At 34.6% G+C, this 12,799-nt stretch overlaps 1 protein-coding gene across 1 annotated transcript in view; it reads right to left on the reverse strand.

Moving 5' to 3' along the window:
- The window catches only part of LOC145675893 (uncharacterized), a 791,086-nt gene that overhangs the window by 128,087 nt on the left and 650,200 nt on the right, over positions 1-12,799 (reverse strand). The window contains exon 3 of the mRNA XM_081746687.1: positions 2,590-2,721. Within this exon, the coding sequence (XP_081602813.1) occupies positions 2,590-2,721 (132 nt within the window). The remainder of the gene's footprint in view (positions 1-2,589; positions 2,722-12,799) is intronic.

The raw sequence follows: 12,799 nt of genomic DNA on the forward strand, positions 1-12,799 counted from the left end.
AAACTTTCAAGAGCTGCTCGAAACAATTTGCGCAGCTGTATACAGTTCATACTGACAAAGGGAGTTCAAGTGAGAACACATAAATCGTACCAATTTTGTACGCACCGCTCCCTGACAAAACTGAAAGTACACTCATGTCCAAAATTATTGTCGCATATCTATAACTGTCTTCTTGTAAGAATATAATTTGATAATTTTTCAGAGTACTTTTAATACTAATATTATGTGTATAATCAGGAAATGTATATTTGTGGTAAATTTCATAGGGAAAGAATTATAAATACGAAAATCATATTGAGTAAAATAAAATGTAACTAAATGGACAAGAAAATTTTATTTTCGTTTTATTGTTCTTATTTACTGCTCTTTTGACATGAAATTTACCACATACTTGTCTTTCCCGATTATACACATACTAACATTATAAGAAATACCGGGCGAATTCGTTATCAAATTATATTACTAGAACAACATATTTATAGTCATGCGACAATAATTTTGAACATGAGTGTCCATACAGAGACCTGTTTACCTTTGTTAGGTGTTGGTGTGAACAACACGATCCTAAGGTTCATCTAGTTTCTTTCATGCTTCTTGGAGTCCGGTAATGTTACGTCTAGCAACTTTCTCTCAGGCTTGTGGCAGTCAGCACGCCATCGTGGCAGTCAGCACCTTGATATTGGCAATCAGCGCCAATCGTGGCAATCAGCACCAATAATTGGCTGTGGCAGTCAGCACCTGTGGCAGTCAGCACCCCACCATACAGACAGGATGTTTGTCTTCTCTTTCATCCAGCTGAGAGTGCCATAGAAGTCGGTATAATACTATTGCAATCGCATTATCCTCATTGGGCAATCACAGCGTGACTTGCTGCTTGGGCATGATTGTTTTTTTCAATAGAAGAAGTCGTTTCCTCTTTCCCGCTTAAATATAATAATAATAATAATAATAATAATAATAATAATAATAATAATAATAATAATAATAATAAGAAGAAGAAGAAGAAGAAGAAGGATAGAACAGATTCATTAATTCTATTTTTGCATCTTTCATGATTTCTTTTACGTCCAAAACACTGAAGATTTTAAAGCTACCACAGAATGTCCCTTGACCATAAAAATTGCTGCTTCTAATATTCTTTATTTCTAATCTATTTCGCTATCTCTTCTGTTAGCACATTAAGAACTGTAGTTTCTGCAATGCATCAGCAGAAGAAAAAGGCGTGTTCAGACACTGCCTCTCAAATCTCACAGCACCACATCCTGGCCACACAGACCTAAATCTCGCTCCCATGTCCTTATACAATAATTCAATAGATACGTACACAAAGTGTCAGGATTCTTAAATCTTACTCGCTCGTTATTTATTTAGTGTTATATTACATGGCGAAGTTAAGGCTAATCGTGCCTTGTCTCTCACTTGGTCATGCAATGATCATGATTAGTAATACAATAATAATAATAATAATAAAATATGTATAAAACATATAAAACACTCCCAATCATATCACATACACACCCAGACTACTACAAATAACCACATAATATATTCACATACATTTAATTTAGTGAACAAAAGAACAAATAAAAGGTAGCAAGAATAAAAATCAGCTTTTTTTGAGATGTTAGTAAGTGTTGATAGACTTATGGAGGGTCTGTTCAACCGATTTCATACATAGATTGATTGACTGAGATTATCTTGTGCTGGATGGAAGGTCATTTCATGCACGAATAGTGGATACAAAGAACGCATTCGTGTAGAATTTTGACGAATTTAGGAAAAGAGAAAGGAGTTTATTTATACGATCCATCAGGAAGCGAGAAGCAAAAGCTGAAGAAACGGAGAAAATGGCATAAGAGGAAAAGGGTGAAGATGGATAAGACACAGAAAACCCAGGAAAATCATTCAAAATATTGATTCTAGCAATTCGTAAATCAGTTTGATGAAGCCTCTAGAGTGAAGGGCAGAAACCAACCTACTTTCTCTATTGCTCTGGATTGGGTTCAGTTCAAAATAAGTAGCCCTATATCTCGGTTCTCAACTCTAGTGCTGATTAGATCTAGGCTTCATGTATCGAAAAGATTTGGTGCTAATCGTTTATCAAAATCTCAGTCACAAAGTGTTTCTCTAATATGTTTGGGTACACCTCATAGACAACTTTATCTTTTCCTGTAGCTTTCTTACATTAAATCACATCTTTCTGCTATATTAACTAATTAATCTTGATCCTATAAAACTTAAGTGAATATTGTATACTCACAATATAAGAAGAAACGCCCAGAAAATAATGTGTGAGTATCTCGTAGCAGAAATGAATTCAGGAAGAAATGTCTTCTCTGGAGAGAGAGTATTTCAATCACATAATTTCCACCCAAGTGTGTTTAGAACACATATGCAATTTCCGTATAGAAGTTGCTGTATATTATCCAAATATTACCTTTTCTTTTACAGTTATTTTAGAAAAAAATACAGCAAACAAGATAGAGGTGCATCTTTTAATGCAATTGCCACTTAACCCTTCGGTTGTTGTACTCAAACCAATTGTTACAATTGTAATATTGAATGTAAATACAGTAAAACTTTACTTACCTCCTATTCCCATGATGATAGGCCCCGCATACGACAAGTTATTCAAATGAAATCCTCGACTTTCATTTCTAACTTTCACTGTGGAGTTTCCACGCACTTCTTGGCCAACTGACAGCGTATCGGCATAGTATCCTGGAAAAAAATAATAAAAATCCATAAGAATTAAAATTGAGAAGTCACAATCAAATTCTATGTACTAGAAAAGATGTAAACTTTTTTTTTTATTTTAAAGAGATTGAACAGGCGTCAAAGAATTAAGTTTCTCTGATCGAAGAATTACTGATCTTCCGGTATCGATCCAAGCGATCGAGTCTCGAACACAGAATTGAAATGGAGAGAGCCATGTGACGTTTGTAACCTCAAAATTTTAATGAAGTTGTTGCCCTTATGTGAGGTGTCATTTATCTCGTAGATCATCCTGTTCCTGTCGACTATTTGTAAGACAAATGCTGATATATGAGGAAATTGAAAAGAGAAAAAAAGTTGAAAGATGGAGAAAAATTAGGGGAAAGTCGGATAAAACCGGGACCTGGGTTTTCTGGCTATATTAGTGTCACTATTTGTCGGTCAATGCATGGAATTAATTACAAACAGCCGCCATGTCATTCTTAGTTTAAGAGAATACTGAGTAAGTGGCTCCTTTGTCATTGGCGATGTGCTGAAGAATTTGTGAAGAAAAGGTTTGATTTGTCTTCCGTCGATAATATACTGCTGTTCCAAACCACTGGATGTTTGACTTACCACTGGACCTAACCACTGCATACAACATATAATAATAACTCTTCGTGCTGTTATTTCATGTCTTCAATCAGGATTTTTGTGCTCTTTGAGAGATGCTAGGCCTGTAGTTCTGAATAAGGGCGTAGTAGGATAAAACCAGGACATCAACAGTCAGACAGAACCGGGTAGTACAGTGTAAATCTAAGAAGGTTAGATACAGTGTCTTAACTGTAAAGGATGGGCACACGAAGCTTGTAGCAATGTGGACGAATATGATGAAACTTTTATTTGTGATTTCTGTTCTTAGATTTAACAAAATTATGACCTGAAGTTATTTTTTCCATGTTATTGGTCTAATATAGTCTAGCCCTCTATATTTTTCGTATCTTTTAAGCTCACATATTTTTTCAGTTGTATTGATTCTTTATTACAAGATTTTTTATTTTCGTGTTACGTACAAACTAAACTAGCAATCCTTTAGATTGGTCTATGATTTGACGAAACAGAGAAGTCCTGTTGTTTTCTTGCTGAAACGAAATTCCCGTTATGCGGAGCACCCAATATTTTTACCTTATGTATTTATAAAATGCTACTCGTATAATATAAAATAGCTATTTCTTATTCTTTTAGCAGAATCTTATTTAGTTGCTGGTAACAAGTTTTAATTTCCCTCTCCATCTTCTTCATTTTATTCTTGTTTAAACCCTCTCAAATATAGTTTTCTTTTAGTCGTTAGAAAGATTGACGGAGTTAATAAGCGATGTGAATAACTCAAGTTACTTTACCCTAGTGTGTATCTATGGTACAAGATGTTCTCAATTCAAATTTTTCATTATGAGAATAAAACATAACACGATTATATTCATTGGAATGGACTTAAGGACTGAAAGGAGAAAAACAAATCACTCAAAAATTATAGTATCGTAAGTGGCCTACAGAACTCATGTGATTTTGAGTGTACTTGTCACAAAATTAAAATACTAAATATTTCCGTTTTCGATTCGATGTTTAGCTTCCATTTTAGCACCAAGACTATATGAGACATGTACCTACAGCTTAAAATTGGATCCGAACCACATGAGCTCTCGTCGGGAATCGATCCGGGGTATCTCGCGTCCAAGACGCATGCTCTAACCATTTAGCCACGACGGAGCTAAATATTTTTCTGTACAAATCAAGTTATTATGGATTATGAAAGTTGGAGTTTGAACCGATAGAGATTCCGGTTAAATTTACCGATAGAGATTCACTAATTGCTACTATCAATAGAAACTTATACGATCACCACCAGCGTGGAATGCAGACTTGGATCTGCTTAGTAGGTGCGCGAAATATAATTTTTCTGTACATGAGTTTGTGTAATGAGCATATGCATAATTTAAAATAAGAGTTCAACTTAGTCAAATTTTCGCTAATGTGCAGGGGGGTCACAAAGCCGCTTTCCGAAAAGACATGTAAAGAAGAAATTGTTTCGGAGAAAGCGACTCTGTGTCTAACCTGTATATCTATCTATATATCTACATCTTAACAAAAGAAACACTGACCAAAGCTTAAAACCCACTTTATTTTAAATTATAATTTGTAACTGTTTCGGATATCTAGCATATCCTTCTTCAGACACTATCGAAAATAAATGAAAATACAGATGAACTGGACAAGGGGCTTACCTATTAATGAATTATGGCAAGGAAGTTTGAATAGCATAGAGAAAAAGAAAATAAGTAAAAAAAAAAAGACACTTATAAGAACCAAAAATGAAGGAACGTGATTAGTTGGAAAGTGAAAACGAAGACTTATGGGATTGGCTGAAGGCCTCAGTAAATAGGAATAATAATAATAATAATAATAATAATAATAATAATAATAATAATAATAATAATAATAATAATAATAATAAAAATTAAAAAAATATAAATAAATAAATAAAAAATAAAAAGTACAACAATAACTATACTATGTCTGTTAAAAGAATTTAAACTTTTTCATAATAATGACTATATATATGACGGTTAAATAATTTAAACTTTGTCATAACAATATTTATATATATATCTGTATTTTCATTTATTTTCGATAGTGTCTGAAGAAGGATATGCTAGATATCCGAAACAGTTACAAATTATAATTTAAAATAAAGTGGGTTTTAAGCTTTGGTCAGTGTATCTTTTGTTAAAATAATCAATCCAAAGCCATGAATAGTCTTAATATCTACATCTATATATATATTTCTATATCTATGAATTTAGTTAGATAGATAGATAGATATAGGAGGGCCGCGGTGTCTCAGTGGTAGAGCGTTCACCTCTGGTGCATGTGGTCCCGGGCTCAAACCCCGCTCCCGCCAAGTGAACTTTGTGGTGGACAAACACCGTGTGCATGGGTTTCTTCATTCCACCATTTCATTCATTTCTCATCATCACCGTCTCCTTTAGCCTAACCGGCATAATCGTGGGACGTAAAACTAAAAAAAATAATTTTATTTCATAAATATAGATATAGATATATAGACATAGATATATAATTTAAATATAGGTTGCACGGTTAATCAATAGTAGTGCGTGGGGTGCCAGGTTCAATCCTCTCCCAAGTATATTTGTGGTGAACAGAATCGTGTTCATGAGTTTCTTCATGGTACTTCTGTTTCCTCCCTCACCTCATTCCACCAATTTTTCCATCACCTATCTCCCTTAGCTTTAAGGGTAGTTGTCGAAGTGAGACGGTATACGGTGGTATGGCATACCGCCTTGGTTTTTCAATGATCAAGACATACCGACACTGGAGAGTAAATGCTAAATACCTTTAATAAATGCATTTTTATACACAGTAATTGACATATACCTTTGAACGTAAAAAGATTTTATTTTTTATGTAGAAATAATTTCTAAGTTGACAACCCAGACATTTCCTATTATTTTCTTACCTTTTGTTTTTAAAATGAGGGGACTTCAAAGAAATTAATCTAGTTTATATTTTGATGTGCCATATTAGATTTCCTTTCCTATATATGTGTGTCGTCTTGCCTTAATGCATATAAATAACGTGTTTTGAGCATGAGGTGATTTAGGAGTTGTTTGCTGTGAGGGTCGGTTCTTCCGGGGGTTTGGATTACCTCTCTGTCGAGTGAGGGGTCCGGGAGTTTTCCCACAGGAAATAGTTAATATAAAACTCGGTTTTTTGAGAATTTTCGTGTAATTTTCTATAATGCAACATAAGGGGATATTTCTAAATTTTTTTTCAGAAGTAGTTAGTAGGGAATCAATCTTTCCATGTACCCCCCCCCCATTCCGTAACTACAGAGAAGTTTTCCATTGATTTTCACTCATTTTGTAACTAGAAATGCAATGTTTTAGGCAACATACCCTCACTGTATTTGAACATTTAGATAGCCGGTATGTCGAGTCAAAATCGTCTCTGCTTTTTTTTTTCTTCGAACACTACTTAAGGGCATAATCGTGGAACGTTAAGCTGAAATATTTCATTTACTTTTAATTGCTATATACGTAGGTAGATTATTTATAACTAACTAAAGTACCCAGAATTTCATAGAAAAGGTTGGGTTTACAGTTGAGGTTTCATTTTAAGTTGCTTGATTTTTCGCATAAATTTTCAATACCCATTCCTTAGCGTACATGTTTTAAAAATTCTAAATAGCCAACGGTTCCTGCACTCATCTAAAAGTATTCCGAGTCACAAGAAGTATGCCAAATCAACGGCATGTACAGGGTGGTCCGGAAATGGGCGTACTCCGCCTTTAGTTTCAACACTTTAGTGTTATTTATAGTAGAATGTCAGTACACAATTACCTTGAAGTCTTAAGAGTCTTAAGAGTCATAATCATCGACATGATCACCATCCATGTCGTAACACAGCTGAAATCTGCGCCAAGTTCTCGCAGATGTTTCGCGGAGATACTCCAGAGTCACGAGGGTGAAGGCATGTTCCACAGCTGCTCGTCATTCCTGCGTTGTGTGACATCTAGTGTTACTTACATGTTGCTTTATGAAACCCCAGAGAGCTTTGTTTGGTATCGTCAGATCGGGACGTCTTGGAGGCCAGGCAAAGGGAGCTTCTTGTGAAGATGCGGCCCGGGAACGTCTGATTCAGTAATTGCGCACATGAATCGCGAAGTGCGCTGGTGCTCCATCCTGCTGTATCACAACAGTGTCTTTTATACCATTTTCTTAAAGTTGAGGCACCAACCACTCATTAAGCATCTCCAAGTAAGATGCCATTAACCGCATTGGGGAAGGTGTTTCACACTTACCCGTAGCAAAAGCACGTTTTCCCCACCCCAACATTGTTGTTTTTGTTGGTGTATTAATACCAAAGCGGTCTATAACGCCTTTCGTGAAGCCAAACTGCAACAACTAATCTTTGTTCAATGCTATATGGACTTTGATCACACATTGTTGATTATTCCAACTTCACTGCAAATAACTGTTACCAAGCAGAAAACAGCAGGAAACAAATGAACATGGATGGCAATGTTGCCAGACAATGCCAAGGTATGTTACCAAACAAATGTGGCTATAAGTGTCAGAAAGCACCAACTAGAGGTACGCCCACTTCCGGACCACGCTGTAAGTGTATAAGAGACCAACATTGCAGCTATCCAGCATAATTCAGCTTTTTATATAAGCTAGCCTAATAACTTCTGTGTTCGTGTATATAATAGAACGCGCCTATATATATATATATATATATATATATATATATATATATATATATATATATATATATATATATATATCTGGCGTGCCCCACAAAAAAGCAGGAAATTCTACAATAAGAGCGATTGTACGTGCAATAATGTGTGTTATGTGCAGTTGTATAGTGCTGTTCCATTGTGTATATTACGTATGTAATCCACACATTGTTCATTGTTTCCTTTTAGGATGGCTCAACTAATGAATTTCCTACGCGAGGTGGTAGTCCTTTTCAAGCAAGAGCATCGGAAGCGGGGACTGAAGAAATGCAGGGACAATACTACTGACTTCATCGAACCTAACGACTGGCCGTCTAAAAGTCCAGATCTCAACGTGATGGATTATTGCATTTGGGGTATACTGCTACAGCAGGTTCAAGAACACAGGAGAGACATCACCAACATTGATGGCCTGAAAGCTGTACTAACAGACGACTGGAACAACGTTACACTTCAAACTATCCAGAATGCCACCGGAAATTGGTTACAATATCTACACCGCTATGTGGAAGCCAAAGGGAATCACTTTGAGCACTTGCATTGATTATGAACATTCAAGTGACAATGTCAGTAAAATATAAATGAAAATATGTGTCCACATCATATTACAGAATCTACAATAAATTCCCTGTTTTTTTGTGGAGCATATATATATGCGCGTGTGTGTCTCTCTGTCTTTCATCAGCTTTTTACATAGAAAGAAGTCTCCTAGCATAAGCAAATTAATACAGCTAGATCTTCACCATATCTAATCGCGTACGAAGTAGGGGATTTTTCAATTTTAGGCTCGAGGGGGAACTGGTGCAGGGGGATCACACTTTCTGAAAGTTCAAAAATAATGAATATACTTTAGAAGCCCCTCAAATTGGACAACCCATTCTACTCTACTGAATTCCCGATTGCATATTGTTCAGCATGTGGGGCCACGATGGCTCATTAGTAGAGCGCTCCTATCTGGTGCATGCGGTCCCTTGTTCGATCCCAGTTCGTGCCGAGTGAACTTTGTGGTGAAGAAACACCGAGTACGTGGGTTTTCTTTTCTGGGTTTTCCTGTTTCCTCTCAGTTTCTTCATTACACCATTTCATCTATTTCTCATCATCAGTGTCTCCTTTAAAATAGCCGGCATAAGCGTGGGACGTAAACACTTCAAGATTTCATTTCATTTTTCACTATTCAGTACGTAGGAAGAACTTTTACTCGTTATATTAAGTATTTGCGAAAGTAAATTAAGCATGATTTTTCCTCAGTCGAAAAAGTAACAAGTTATCATTATTATTATTATTATTATTATTATTATTATTATTATTATTATTATTATTATTATTATTATTATTATTATTATTATTATTATTATTATGTCCTTATTTATCTCGAAGTCACTTAGTCGTACGGCCCTTTAGGCTAAGGGAGACGTTTGATTGAGGGTCGTAAATGAATATCGAAGAACTGGTAAATTGAGAATGTGGGAAGAAATGAGAATGCCCTGACAAAACCCACGGGCACGATGTTGTCCACCACAAACTTACTGTGCCGGTGATCGAATCAGGGTCTCCAGACACCATAGACCATTATAGGCGTTGCAGCCCTATACAATGAATACATGTTAATTTTTAAGTTCAAAACTAAACGATTTGAGTACCTTACACGCAAGGAAACAATCCTCTTTATGTGTATATGTAGTATTTGGATTACAATTGTAGCAGCACTAGCGTATGTAGAGTAACGAGAGAGTTGCAGATGTCATAGAAACACATTGCAGCTTTTCTTTTTTTTTTCTTTTTTTTTTTTTTTTTTTTTGCATGCATGCATGTGTTAGCTTTATTTTGTATTCATTGAAAGAGTTACTGACCCCGTCAAGTGCCTTTATTCATCCATAAATGGTTCTCATATGTAAATAGATGAATAAAAAGTTCAGTTAGTGTTCGTACTTTATATCATATGTGGTATATAAAAGTGTGTGCGCGTTATATGTAAATAGTTGTAGAAAAGAATATGTATATATATAAATGGCGTACGAATGAGTACGTGGATATATAAAAAAAATAAATGAAATTATAAAACCAAATGTCTGACTTTATTTTGTGTATGTAGTATATGAATACTAAGAAGAAGACTCTTTAAAAAAAACTCGAGAGAAGAAAAGAAAGAAAAGCGCTCAGAAAACACACACACACACACATTTATATATATATATATATATATATATATATATATATATATATATATATATATATATATATATATATATATATATCCCTTTTATTTGGCAACACTGTGGTTGAATTTTCGCCAAAAAAAAAAAAAAAGAAAACTGACAAAAAGGGATACTGTAAAGGGAATATGAAGGATAAAAAAGAGAACATACAGAGAAAAGGCATGCGATGCGATGCGATGTTAGGCGGTCATGCATTCTCTTATGTTTACGAAAGCTTAGAGAGAAGAAACATACAAGCGAATGTAGTGAAGAAAGATTTTTTTTTAAAAGCCGGTAGAAGTAGTAGAAAGGAGGAGATAATAAAGATGAAAGCAAAAACGGAAAGTATAAAATGAGGAACAGAGATAACAGAGAGAGAGAGAGAGACAGAAAAGGAGAAAAATGTAAGAGGGTGGGGGAAAAAGTGGGAGAAAATTTGGCTGACATCCAGTCTCCTTTACTTTTCTGGAGACGTCGATCTGACAACGGCAGAATTACAAAGGGATAAAAAAATCTTATCCTGAGATCTTGTTGAACAAATAGACAAAACTATTATTATGGAGAATACAAGAATATTGGGTAATAGAGAGAAGCATTAAAATAAAAATGAAGCAATTTTAACGTGTCAATTTGTAAAAGGTTTTCTCTCTTTTTTTTTTCGTGCTATATAACTTTTTGATTTCCTATAGAAATGAGTTACGAGTTCAATGGAAGAAACTATACGAAGAAAATTAAACATTTTTTAGTTCAGGGATTTATCTTAAGTCAAGAAGAAACCTATAAGAGAGACTTGAAAATGGCTTAAAGTATAATTTTATTGATATAAACTTAAAACTTTGGGACCGCGGTGGCGTAGTTCGTTACGTGTATATTTACCAATCTCATAATCCGAATTTGATTCCTTGTATTATTATTATTATTATTATTATTATTATTATTATTATTATTATTATTATTATTATTATTATTATTATTATTAAGTATTCTGCCTTTTGGCAGGTACTGAAACTAATGATTTTTCCTTTTCTTCTTCTTAATTTTTAATTTGGACCCTGAAATGTTTCTTACACTATTATAATTGTATTGCGAGCGGTGATAATGATTAGAAATAGTGTAATTAAAAGGCTAATAGTCATCGCAAAAAACAAACCACATCACTAGGAAGTACTTTCGAAGAACATCGTCTTCATCATCAACCTAGGCACACTTCAAAAAGGATTTAAACTATAAAAAGAATTTTAAAAATGTACGAAGTAAAAATCTTCTTGTCACTATAATTAGATATGTGTTAATAGCAATTCACTTGTCACTGTTCACTGTTGTTTACTGTATTTTTATCTTTTTCCATTATCTTCCAGACGGCGAAACTGAGTAACAGAAACATTTCAGTCATCTCATGCATGGCTTCAGAAACTGAATATTTAGAAAAAAACTTCTTCAGGAGAGCTCTCCTACTTTCTGATCTTCCTGGTGATCTCAACCAAGAAATTCAATATTTAATTAAAATTGGGCAACAAAATAGCTATCAAAAGTGTTTATTACTGAAGTGGTACAAACAGATACAGCGGAAGATCGACGGCACTCCCCATCGGCCAACAACAAATGCCAAAGAAGACAAATGGATTGGTGTCCTTCTGGTTCCACATATTTCGACAAAGAATAAGAATTCATTGCATAAATATAACATCAAGGACTCCGAACCTCCTTCCAAACCTATAGAAAAATATATTAGAAATTTTAAATCATGTTTTACTGATCCCCAACAAAGTAGTGGCGTTTATGGGGTTAAATGTCAATGTAAAAAATATATATATATAGGTCAAACAAAAAGGAATATTTATACAAGAATCACTGAGCACATTCGCACTTCCAAATCTCGTAGCTTACAACCGTTATCTGGATCTTACAACAGCATCACATCTCAAAGGAAATATCCACAACATTGTTAATTCATGTTTGGTGGAAAAAGCAAAAACAGCAACTGAACGGAAAATTAAAAAAGCTTATTATGTTCATAAGGAGAAATCGGCACTCAATTCAGATAAAGGTGATTTAAATCGCATTTGGAGCATTGTTTTTGCTACTCATTTTCGACGTCTGGAAGATAATGAAAAAAGAAAAACAGTAAACAACAGTGAACAGAGAGAAGTGAATTACTTTTAACATATGTCTAATTCTAGTGACCAGAAGACTTTTACTTCGCACAATTTTAAAATTCTTTTTATGGTTTAAATCCTTTCTGAAGTGTGCTTAGGCTGACGATGAAGAGGATGTTCTTCGAAAGTACTTCCTAGTGATGAGATTTGTTCCTTGCGGTAACTATTAGCCTTTTACTTACATTATGTTCCTTCCGTGTTTCTCGATCTTCATCTTCCTCTTTTAACACACAATATTTTCTTCTATTCTTTAAATCATCGATCAGCTGTGCTTTTCTTATTATTATTCCTCGCTTTCCTTCTATGGCGGTATGAAGAAGACAATTTCATCGCAAGATGTGTCCAATCCAATTGGCCTTCCTAAGAGGGATACTAGCTAAATGTGTCCTCTTCTCTCCTATCCGTTTTAAAACACCTTCATTTGTTGCTCTCTC

The sequence above is a fragment of the Thermobia domestica genome, chromosome 18 (genome assembly GCF_964235325.1).
Source record: "Thermobia domestica chromosome 18, izTheDome1.hap1.1, whole genome shotgun sequence".
Taxonomy (NCBI): Eukaryota; Metazoa; Arthropoda; class Insecta; order Zygentoma; family Lepismatidae; genus Thermobia; species Thermobia domestica.